The sequence below is a fragment of the Asterias amurensis genome, chromosome 3 (assembly GCF_032118995.1).
Source record: "Asterias amurensis chromosome 3, ASM3211899v1".
Classification (NCBI taxonomy): domain Eukaryota; kingdom Metazoa; phylum Echinodermata; class Asteroidea; order Forcipulatida; family Asteriidae; genus Asterias; species Asterias amurensis.
Window position 1 is genome coordinate 23,426,811 of NC_092650.1, and position 12,491 is coordinate 23,439,301.

Sequence of the window (12,491 nt, forward strand, 5' to 3'; positions counted from 1 at the left end):
AATACCGTTACTTGTAATAATTGAAAAAAGCGTAAATTTAAGGGAGACATAGCATGCCGTCCTTAAGTCGATCAGACTGCAATCAGATTGTCCAAATCTATCGATTATCGTATTGACTAGACTGAATGGAAGGGGCTCTTTTTGCACGGGTGGTTTGTGTAACTTTCTTCTTTTACTAATATAACTATAGTTGTTGCATTACTGGTGAGTCCAAGGGATTGGGTGTGATGTTTACTATTGAGTGAAGCCATTTTATGGCAGCTGCAATTGATACTATTGGAACTGTCAGAATTTGCGAACTTACTTTTATGAACGATGAATGCGGCTATAGCATGTACTTTAATGGGAAATAAGAGTGGAATATTTTGTACCTTAAGCCAAGCTAAGAATTACCTACACTTGTATAAGTAACCAGTTATGGGGACGTTCGCCTTGGCAAAAGGAACTTCAAAAAATATGTACATCTTGGACTCCTCCATGCTGGTAGGGAAATCTGACCAAAAGGCCTAAGCTGCAAATGATCGGGTACACATGGGGGAGAAATATATATATAGCTTTAGTTGGTACAATCAATATAAGCTACACATACAAGGCTCTTTAACTTATTTGAACCCAAAAGAGAATTCTTATTTCTTCCCAACTGCAGTGCACTAGATCCTTCAAATGTGATAAATCCTTTCATCCAAGTTCTATAACAAGACCAAAGTAATGGCCAAAAAGATGAAGATGGCCACCAGGGAAAAACTAAAGCTCCTTTACCGTTGCATAAATGTAAATGTTTTAGGACTGCTGGAATCAATACTACTGGAGGAACTATCACTCTAAATTACAGAGATTTAAATTTAAATCTTTTATAGGATTAAAATAAAAATAAATCCTAAAGATTTATTTTTAGTCCAAATCGATTTAATAAATCAACAATTATCCGCAGAGTCTATTTTGTTTTTCAATCCTCCGAACGATTAAAAAAGGACGCCAACTTTATGGACAGTGGACCAATCAGCGTGACGCGATTTCGTGACGTATTGCACGAACGTACAACTCAAAACTTTGTCGGCAGCCATTAAAATAAACCGACTGTGTGTGTATGTGCGCTGCATGCTAAACGCGCACGTTCAATTACAAATGTAAACGTACGTGAACGATGGTCAGTCATTCATAGTCACACAAGTTTCTTCGGTCAGAACAGTCGGCAGTAAGGAGGCAAAACTTCAATATTATTTCATGAGGTAGGTGAATCCAATCTTATGTAGGACGTAGTATATCGGATAGGATATGGATAGGTTTTTGCAATGATTGTTTACACGACGATCATGACCTGTGGTAAAAATTATATCTCGACGAAATTATGTTAATGTTATACATTTTATACAACGTCCACGTATATTTTGGTGTTGTATTAAAGTCAGTGTGAACATCGTTGTTAACTAAATAAACCAAACATTAACCATTCCATGTAGAAACGTTATCATGTCCATGGCCATGACCACACTCCGCATAGACAGAGACAACGAACTTGAAGAGGAAAAGAGTGAATTTAAGACCGATTTTCACTCAGTTTCCCCCACCAAGTTCATTTTTTCCCAGCGACGACGGCGGACCAGATTTCAGCTCCCCGTTGCATATACTCTCTCTACAGTTCACGAACGGAAGTGTTTTAAATTACTGTTTGGTGTTGCTTTTGTTGGTCACCCAACATGATAATTAATATATGTAGATAGGGCAATATTTTACAATAGAAACGTGTCTAATTTAGACTCTGTGCTCTAAAAATAAAGAAAGAACGATTTCGATAGGCTAGCAAATTTAAATTAGTTAGAGAATCATGTTTCTTTTTAATAACATATCTTGAGTGAACCCATAGTGGTATTGTTTTGCAGAATAAATAATTTAAGAAAATGTAGTCTTAAATCCTGGAAAATATAATGCACAGATTTTTTGCGAGTCGAAAAAAACAAAACATGACACAATTTTGTTGGACCAAATTGTCTCTAGTTAAAGCTTTGTTTGAAGTTCCATAGGCTACTACTAAAACTCTTTCTAATAATGTGAGGTTTTCTTAATTTTTATCGTCTGAATGTTTCCATTTTTCAGGTGACCTGTCTTCCTTCTGGTCGCTGTTTACAGTTTTCTTCATTCAGGCAAAGTCAAGAGATTTCAATTGTATCTGATGCAAATTCCAACATAAGTAATAGTCAGATCAAGCTGGTAAGCACGTCTTGTGTTTTTTCGTTGAGATATATTATTCCCATGTAATACAATTAAGATACAATTAAAATTTTGCATTTGTTGGCATGGTTGCTAAGGAAAGTAATACTTTTTACGATATGGTGGGAGATATAATTTAATACAAAACTGTTTTTAAAAACGAGTGGTTTGTTTGCATATGGCCACCTGAGCCCTATTGCAAGAGCCTCAATAACATAAACTAGAAAATAGAGACTGACATGTTTTTTATATTCAACGATTGTGTGCTGGTCAACAGAAAAACAACCGTAAATTACAGTGACATATACTTTACATTTAGTTAATGCTACCATTTTCCATGGTAATGATGTGGAGGGTTTGTTAACACTAACAGTCGTCTGGATGTTTTCATGTTTCAGGTGACCTTTGTTCCTTAGTGTTTGCTGTTTACAGTTTCCTTCATCCAGTGTAGAAGTCAAGAGGTTTCAATTGTAGCTGTTGAGGTTCAGAACATTATTCAGAACAAACTGGTAAGTACTATTTCCCCTATAGATGGAGGTTGTTTAAAATTATGTTACTGAAATGTAACAGTGGTCCATTTCACTAAGCAATAACATTCATTGCAAGACAAATTGTCATTATTACCATGCTAATTTGTATTGTGACATCACACTTTACTTAGCAACTGCGATTGATTTGCAGCTAAAATCAAACTTAGCTCTTTGTGAAACCTGGGCCTACTAATTCCACTTTAAGCCACAATGTTATTTAAATCAGCTCTATCAGAAAGAACTCACATTTATTTAGAACTTGATTTCTTTGACGCAATTGCTTTTGCTATAAACAAGGAGTGAGTTTATAATAATATTATTTGAAAAACAATCACATATCCACGTTTGAGGGGCCCCTATAATAGCTGAGTAATTTGAAAGTATTGAATCTTGTCACATAAACATGCGGATTTACCTATATCAAGGTCACATTCACATACAGGCCAAGGGTCACTTTTGTGTTTGTTGTATTATACATACATGTTTTTGGATCATGGTTATGTCGACCAGGGACAGAATTCTTCAAAGACGTTTCTTTGGGACTTAAACAGCCCACCCCTTTTTCCAAACCGGTCAAGAAAAAACATTTCATTATCACGAGCATGTTTTTTTTCAAATACAGGAGGGGAGTAGCACACACATCGATGAAGCAATTACAAACTTGACATCTAAAGAGATACAGCAACCTGAACAACTTCCCTGAGAGAAAGCTGAAGCAGTTTGTCTTTTGTATGGATTGCATACCAGTTAGTGGGGGGTCGTCAGTAGTTGAAACTTTTGATAAGTTCTTAAAATCCGTTTTTGAGTGTGGGTCAGTCTGAAAAACCAACAACTTTGGAGATCCTTGCTGCAATGAAATCCGGTTATCCAACTGATATCAAACATAATTCACAAATCTAATTTGAGGTGGCATTCCCTTGGATACAGCATACAGTTTTGCTTAAAATAAATAATTTGTAGGAGAAAGGTAGTGCATCAGTTAATTCAAAAGCATTTAACAAATTGTTTGTGGCAATATCTTTTTTTTTAAACAAGTTATTTGAAATAAAGCTAGTGTCGTAACTAGACTGTCCATCTAGGAAACAAACAAATTGTTTTGTTTTAAAATTAAATCTCTCAAATGTGCCTAGAGGCTGTAAACAACTGGTTAACAACCACTCGAATCTTCTTAGAATATTTGAATGAAATTGCAGATTTAACCCTTGAGTGATAAACATGTAGCTACAAAATAGAACTTTTCTATGTATGGACAACATAGGTCAAATGTATGTCGAGGTTTATTGTCGAAACTATGTGTATTATTTAACTTGTATATTTGAAAATAAAAATTTGAAGGCAAATATTTTAAAACTGTTGTTTTTACTTTGTTTTGTTTTTCCTGCTGGTTCAGAAATCGTGTTTAATGTTTTAATCCCAAGGTAAATTAGAAATGAATCCGAAAAGATTGCTAGCATCTAGGTTTGAATCATTCAACGGGTGAAGGTTAAATCTGTAAAGATTTGAAAAAATAAATCCACTGGTATTGATTAAATTAATCCTCCAAAGACTAATTGCTTTAATCTTTTGAAAGATTAATTTTAAATCCACGCTGATTGGTCCCTAACGACAATCCTTGAAAGATTTAAAATTTAATCCTGTGGATTTAAATTTAAATCCTTGTAATTTAGAGTGATAACAAACAATTTTGTTTGCCCAGTTCTGTGCAAAAGCATCCACCGCGAATGACCCTGGGTTTTCAAAACCTTGAGAAGAAACGGGGCAACTTGGAATTGTAAAAGCAAGCAAAACAATCTACTGTAAATGGTTCCCATGCATCATTAATTGTTTGAAAAATGCTGGGCTTTATTTCCCAGTCGTCCAAATCAATAAGCCTACTGACGAAATCTGCTTGTTCGTTACAAGTTGTTGTAGCCGATGAAAGGTGTGGCCTGAGCTCTTGGCTTGACCCGTGGGGACTGGTGAAGGGAGCCGTAAGCGAAGGGGCATTCTCTGGCCCAGTGACCGGTTGTCTTACAGTTGTAGCACACACCATTTGACAAGCCTGTGTAAAGACCAAACAAATCAAAAACGAAAGAAAAATGGAAAATGAAGGGGCACAAGGGATTTGTCATAACAAACTAGTTTAACTCTGATAAAATGTTTTAAAGTATACTCAGCGACTGAAAAAGACCTGAACTGGAGACTCATAGATTCCTTTTGCTTATATACTATGTATACGTTTCAACAGTTTGATATTATGTTTACCGTCACTACGTTGTTTACCGTCACTAAGGATACAAAATGGCTTCTAATCGCGAGTTGTCGCAACTCTCCCAATATACGGCTCTGAACCACTCTTAAAACACAATAAGCCAAGCCCCCCCCCCCCCCGACCCACTTTGACGTCCATAAAATAATATGTCAGACTCATAGGGCAGCACAATAATAACATACCATCATAAAAAATAACCAATGTAATCAGATCTGAATGTACACGTCACAACGGCTCATGGGGGCATCTGAAGGTCACCACGTATACCGGATAGACATGTTTGAAGAGTCGGTGGTCTGTTTGCTCGAGACGATCCTCCAATCAGTTTAATCTACGACATGTATTTTGCTTTTTAAACCTTGTCTGGACCGTCTGCCCTGCTGGCCGTAATAAGTTTGAGTACAACAAACAACAGTCTGTATCATTTTTTGACATCAAGGCAAGTATTTTTTATGTTCGCATGAACAAAATATCGAGTGGCAATAGTGCCAACACTCGGGAATCCCTCAGCCATTCCCTGTTGAGTGTGGGCCCTATGCGTAACACGTTCAAGGTTCAAAGTCACCTGGAAGTGGTATCATGGCGTCATGTAATATAGAAAAGAATATTTCTCTTCATGTCAAAATGTGTCGTGTATGCCGGATATCGAAGCACGACGGCTCGAAGTGTTTACTGCCCAGCGCTGGAAAAGACTTGCAAACTGACCCCATCGTTTTGCTGCATCCAGCAGCAAAACACGTGGTCGACACTGCCGGAAAAATGAAAGAAAAAAAACGTGTTCGAAACGTACAAACTCACACGACTAGGACTTCAAACTCGAAATCAAATTCGTGAAAATTTAATTCTTTCCCGAAAACTACGTTCCTTCAGAGGGAGCCGTTTCTCACATTGTGTTATACTATCAACCTCTCCCATCCCACTTACACACATGGTAACCGCAGACCAATTTTGCTAACTCACCATGCAATGGCTAAAATCCAATAATGATGGTAGTACTCGTATGTGTAATCATTTCGGTTCATCGATTAAGAAACTATATTTTGAAACGCAATAGACAAATATTTTTTCTTGAACGGTCATCAGGAACAAAACATTTTTTTTATTAGTCATCCTTGAAGATATTTGAATGATGAAGTTCCTCTGTTAAAACTCATCATCAAAGGAACGTTTAAACTATAAAATTTTTCAGTTCACAGTGTGGATTGATTTGTGTTGCTTGGCCTTTCTTTCAACTTCAAGTATTTTTTTTATTTTCTTTTGACGGCAAGTTCCATCGGGGAGTATAAGTGTGACATTATGGCGGATTCGAAACCCATGATGGGTTTGTTTGACAACCGGGACCGCTGCTTTAAGGCGTTTGAGACTTTCCTTGTGTACTCTGCCAAGTACGAACATCAGGACACTTGGACCAAGACAGTGCTACTCGACAAGATCGTCCCTCATCTCCCAAACTTAAACCAAGACAATGAGCTCCGTGCCTTAGGAGTAGGCAGTGGATCTGGTGAGGCAGTGTTTCAAATCATTCGCTGCAATAACAATCTTCTTTGATAACAAATTGAACTTTTGAATCTCAAAACCTAGATAAATTTAAACTGGACATTTTTTAATTTTTTTTTTAAGTATGATTATCATCCTTCTTGAATTAATGCCCGTGGGTTCGATTGCACCAACAAACTCGAAAATAGTCAAACTTGGCCATTGACCTTCAAAGTGTTGATGTCGTGTACACGTACTATACATTTTAACATAGAAATCCCCTGACGATAACTAGAGCAAGCAAGTCGAAACGATAAGACCAAGAACTCACTCCGCGCAGTGAAAGTTTCAGAAATCCCCTCGATCCAAATCTAACGTAAATTCCCAGCCGTTTTTCTGCCTTCCGCCTATTAAAGTAGGCCCTAGTAGGAAAGTTCTTTCAGAATTGAGAAGTCCCCCCGAATTCCGAAAATCTACTCCGTGGTGGTACAATTATAAAAGCATGCCATACAAGACAAGTTCTCAAAAACATAATCGACCTGGAAAGAGGATAATTATACACATGGTGTTTTATACCGCAAAACAAATAGTATATTGATACCTCACCATACAGTGCCTCAAAATCCATATAGAATACTATCAGTCACACAAGGTGGTTATCTTATCGTAACCAGTCCATCATTAATGTTGAATTTAATGGTAAATGTAATAAAATTGCAAGAAATAATAAGTGTCCTTATATTTGACCGGCGCAATATGCTATTTTTGTGTATTCAAAGGGGAAGTGGAGTTTCCATTTTTGACCGCACTACTGAAGAAATATCCTATCATCACTAATCGTGTAGTTGAACCAGATGAAGGTCAAATCATGAAGTACAAGGCATTGGTTCAAACCAAGGGACACGAACTACAAGGTGTGAAGTTTGATTGGCGACAGCAAACCCTTGAACAACACAGAGATAGTGACGGACTTGGAACCAAGTTTCATTTCATCAGCGCTATTCACTCCCTGTACAACGTTGAGGACATAGACAGTTCCTTGATGTATCTGTACGATCTCCTGGAACCTGGTGGCATAATGATTTCGATTCTCTCAGCAGGTAAACACACAAGAATTAATGCAGCTACATTGGCACCAGACTTGATTTCAAGTCTGAGATCTCGGTTGTACCACTGCATCAGCCAAGAAAAACGCCCCACTGATTAGCTCAGACTGGTGACTGAGGTTAATCATAACAAGAGGGCGCTTCTTCGGGCAATAATGTACTAGATATGGGGGTAATAACAATAATAATAACAATAATTTATTGATCTTATATTGCGCTCTCTCCAGGACCAGCCTGTTCGAGGGCGCATGACAGTAAAAATTGCAAAAGATTAAGAAAGTGACATACAATAAGTGAACAGTTTAAAAAGTTGACTAAAAGCCGCGATCGCAGACTTGGAACCGGTAGCTTTTTTTTTTTGGCAAACATTGAACAACAGCAACGGTCAGCTTCAGACGCAACGGGACTTCCTTTGAGACAGCTGCGGACCAGCCTATGTTGTAAAAAAAATCAGTGGGCACACGACCTTGCCATGACCACTCAAACTTCAATTGTGTTTCTTAAGCGCATTCTCTTGTAGAAGTCATGGGAAATAGTATTTTAACTAAATTCGTACTCACAGTAATAACAAAGAAGAAGCACTATCCAAAGACCAGTATTCTCACTTGGTGTATCTCCACATTATGCATAAAATGACAAACCTGTGAAAATTTGAGCTCAATCGGTCATCGCAGTTGCGAGACAATAATGAAAGTAAAAAAACATCCTTATCACACGAAGTTGTGTGCGTTTAGATGGTTGATTTCGAGACCTCAAGTTCTTAATCTGATGTCTCGGAATCAAATTCGTGGAAAATTACTCCTTTCTCGAAAACTGTGTCACTTCAGAGGGAGCCATTTCTCACAATGTTTTATACTATCAACAGCTCCCCATTACTCATTACCAAGTGAGGTTTTATGCTAACAATTGTTTTGAGAAATTACCAATAGTGTCCACTGCCTTTAATAGCCAGTTGCTTACTTGCAGTGCAACATACATGTACAGGGTTTTATGTAAGGTCCCAGCTCTCTGACACAGCCGTCGATTTCACCAAACTCTTCCCAACTTAGGAATTAATAATAAATGTTAAATTTGCATTGGGGATAAAGAATATTAATTTTGGTTTTTTTACACACACACCCCCACACACTACACGCAAGTGTGTAAACACCTGCAATCGGGGACCCTCCTTTGTCCAACCTATTGAGGTAGGACGAGTTTACTCATCCTAACTCGAGATAGGATTGAAATCTGCTGGAGGTTAATTTACGATTTTTCAGAATACAAAATCTCGTACTCGGGATGTATTGTTTTCTCTTTCAGACCAATGTGGCTTGTGGAAGTTTAGGTCTCGTATGCCCGACATGTTGAAACATGGTCTGCGTGAGCCTAGCTCAGCTGATATGCTTAGCTCGTTCGATCGCCATAACATCCCTTACGCCCTGAGTCGACACACTTCTGAAATGGAGATCACTAAATGCTTTGACGAGACATCTGAGGATGGGGATCTCTTGCTTGATTTCTGTCTTCAAGTGAGCGAATTCAAGAAGACGGCATCAGCGACCAAGTATAAGGAGGTGATAGAGCATATGGCCAGCAGTGAGTGCTCTAAGAAAGACGGGAGTAAAATCCTCATGAGTAATGATTGGGAGGCAGTTATCGTTACGAAGCCGTCTAATTAAAGCCCTGTACACGTTTGCTAATTGTCAAAGACCAGTCTTTTCACTTGGTGTATCCCACCGTAAGCATAATATAACAGACCTGTGGAAATTTGGGCTCAATTGGTCATCGACGTTGCGAGAATTATGAAAGAAAAAATACCCTTGTTGGACGAATTTGTGTGCTTTCAGTTAGAAATCTATCTATCTAGAAGTCTGAAAAATTACCTCTTTCTCAAAAACTACATTACTTAAAGCCAGTGGACACTATTGGTAATTGCCAAAGACTAGCCTTCAGGGTTGGTGTATCTCAACATATGCATAAAATAACAAACCTGTGAAAATTTGAGCTCAATCGGTCATCGAACTTGCGAGATAATAATGAAAGAAAAAAACACCCTTTCCACACTAAGTTCTGTGCGTTTAGATGGTTGATTTCGAGACCTCGTGTTCTAAACTTGAGGTCTCGAAATCAAATTCGTGGAAAATTACTCCTTTTTCGAAAACTATAGCACTTCAGAGGGAGCCGTTTCTCACAATGTTTTAAACCATCAACCTCTCCCCATTACTCGTCACCAAGAAAGGTTTTATGCTAATAAATATTTTGAGTAATTACCAATAGTGTCCACTGCCTTTAAGAGGAAGTCGTTTCCCACAATGTTTTATACTATCAACAGCTCTCCAATGCTTGTTACCAAGTCAGTTTTTAAGTTAATATTTGCTTTGAATAATTACCAAACGTGTACCTTCCCTTTAAAGGCACTGGCTTAAAAAAAACAATTAAAAATAAACGCACCGCGCAATATTTAAAATGGCCATGTGCCCAACACAACAGTGTAGTGTTTTGTAATAAATTTACTCAAATTTGACTTGCGTTTTTGTGGAGTATTTTCGGAGTCATTAGCTTCAGCAATGACTTTGTTTAAAACCACGGAGCTATTTAAGATCCACGGGGGTCGGAACGGGATGAGAAGATCGTGTTTAACCCGTATGACCAACCTTTGGAATTGTCAGTGTACTGTATAATGTACATGTACTGTACACAGTACACACACTACCGAAGTTGTCTGTGCATACCCACGATATGAACTCACGAATACACTCAACAAAGACCTATCACCTTTGATAATTGCCAAAGACCAGTTGGGCACAATTTCATAAAGCTGCTAAGCACAAAATTTGCTGAGCACGACATTTCTTGTATATTTGGTTTGCGATAACACCGTGTGTGTATCTACTTGCCAAGGGCCTTATTCATGAAGCCTTCTTAGGCCTTTAGTAATCGCTACGTGTTACTAGTTCGTTCTTAGCGAGCTGCGTCATATTCACGAAGCACTCGTAACTTCAATCGAGTTCGTAAGACCTTACTTATGCTACGTGGGGGTGTTTTCGGCTTCGTAGCGTTTTCTTTAGCCCTTTTTCAACATTCCTGGCCAACATTTTCTGGCAAATTATTGAGCTTTTATGTGAAGGACAACAGCTTTGAATTATGTTGTACAATCCTTGCGAAGTTTTCTCAAGCATTGCGACATTTTTGAGAAGGTGCAACCTATTTTTTATCTATTTTTAATAAATTTGTCTTGATTTATATTATAGGTTTTCTCGGTCAAATCGGCAAATGAGCAGTCAATTAAATTTGCATGCGTTCGAATTAAAGCTGGTTTGCTTTTCCAGTTGTTACTGCGTTTCAAATTCAGAATTCGGCCATTCAATTTCGTTTTGGGTCGAGTCAAATTCCTTAAGCACTCTGTTCAATTTAGCGTAGCGTCATTCTTTTTCGTGACACAAACGCCTCAAGAAGCGTCTGCGAATTTGAATGCTGCTTTGATGAATTGTTAAATTGAATGATTATTTTGTTAATTCGAATGACGCAACATTACATTTGACTAATCCCAAAACGAAATCGAATGACCCTTTTGAGTAGCATTCGATTTTGCGCGAAATAGAATAGCTTGGTGGTTAAATTGGCTGCTCATTTTCCGAAATTGACCGAGAAAACCTATATTAGTTTCTATTTATTTGATTATTTTTGTATTCGTTTATTTTATTTTGTATTTATTATGACTATTTGTTGTCATGGTTATTTGTTACTACTATTATTGTACTTTCTTATTTTAATTTAGTTGTGTATTGTGTATTACTGTTTTGGTTTTAACTTAGTTCGTCTGGTTGGTGTTTCTGCTCTTGTTTGGTTATGCGGGGTTTTAAAGTTGTTTAGGATAGTTTCTGTCTATACAGTTATTTTACTTGCCATGATTTGTGTTTCTGTGGGGAAACGGCCTTTGAGGTATTTACATACAGCGTCCCTTTAATCAACGTTTCCAAAGTGTACCATTTTACATACAGCGTCCCTTTAACGTAACGTTTCGCGGGCTTAGTGCTGTATCACTCTCAGGATGAGTCCCTCCGCGATACAAAATAGTTCATGTCATATTCTCATTTAAATTGTTTTGGTAGGAAATTAACAAGAATTTGTGTATTTTTTGATACCATGTGAAACTCCATTAAGTTTTGGTGACAACAGAAAGTAGTTTGATTAATTATTAGTTGGCTTATTGGGGGTTTCTCAGTGTGTAGTGTTTACGAGAAGTTAAGTGGTTCTTGGCAGAGAGCCGAGAAGGCCTCTTGCTTTGCGATTATTGTGGAGAATGGTTGTTACTTTGAAAGATAGCTGACTTATTGTTGCTGATATTTGCTTTTTGGTGTGATTTGGTGTCCATCAATAAGCTGCTTTGATGAATTGTTAAATTGAATGATTATTTTGTTAATTCGAATGACGCAACATTACATTTGACGAATCAGAAAACGAAATCGAATGACCCTTTTGAGTACCATTCGATTTTGCGCGAAATAGAATAGCTTGGTGGTTAAATTGGCTGGTTTTTTTTCCGAAATTGACCGAGAAATTCGCCTTCCGGTCTTCGCCTCATCCTTACTTTTGTCTGGCGCTCCATGTTTGACGATACCATCCAGTCACTGTATAAATACTCGTGTTGGACAATGAGGTCACGCTTCAGTGGATTACACAACAAAATCCATGACTGTTCAGCTCAAGCGCGTTCCCGCTAAAGAAGGCGTTACGAGAGGTTTAGTAAGTATCGCAGTAGTAAAGCGATAAGAATACTTCGTGAATAACACGTAAGGGCTTACTAAAGTCTTACTAAAGAGCCACGTAAGTGACCAATTTACGAGGGCTTCATGAATAAGGCCCCAACTGTAGAGTTTGTTCTTAGAGAAATGGGGCCTTATTCATGAAGCCCTCGTAAATCGGTCACTTACGTGG

At 37.9% G+C, this 12,491-nt stretch overlaps 1 protein-coding gene and 1 long non-coding RNA gene across 3 annotated transcripts; both read left to right on the forward strand.

The window, feature by feature from the left end:
• The first annotated feature begins 1,070 nt into the window (after window positions 1-1,070).
• Window positions 1,071-4,225, forward strand: LOC139934839 (uncharacterized). Its single transcript, XR_011785730.1, has 4 exons — window positions 1,071-1,229; window positions 2,095-2,208; window positions 2,607-2,717; window positions 3,361-4,225. It is a non-coding gene; the product is annotated as an uncharacterized lncRNA (long non-coding RNA).
• A 1,030-nt stretch (window positions 4,226-5,255) lies between these two features.
• LOC139934675 (histamine N-methyltransferase-like) lies at window positions 5,256-12,295 on the forward strand. Of its 2 annotated transcripts, XM_071929028.1 has the most exons (4): window positions 5,256-5,428; window positions 6,258-6,490; window positions 7,245-7,565; window positions 8,874-12,295. In XM_071929028.1, exons 2-4 carry the CDS (start codon window positions 6,286-6,288, stop codon window positions 9,230-9,232), a joined length of 885 nt encoding a protein of 294 aa, XP_071785129.1. In that variant the 5' UTR covers window positions 5,256-5,428; window positions 6,258-6,285; the 3' UTR covers window positions 9,233-12,295. The 2 variants fall into 2 exon arrangements, with proteins under 2 accessions (XP_071785129.1, XP_071785130.1); XM_071929029.1 differs by lacking the exon at window positions 5,256-5,428 and having other exon boundaries at window positions 5,435-6,490.
• Window positions 12,296-12,491: the final 196 nt, after the last annotated feature.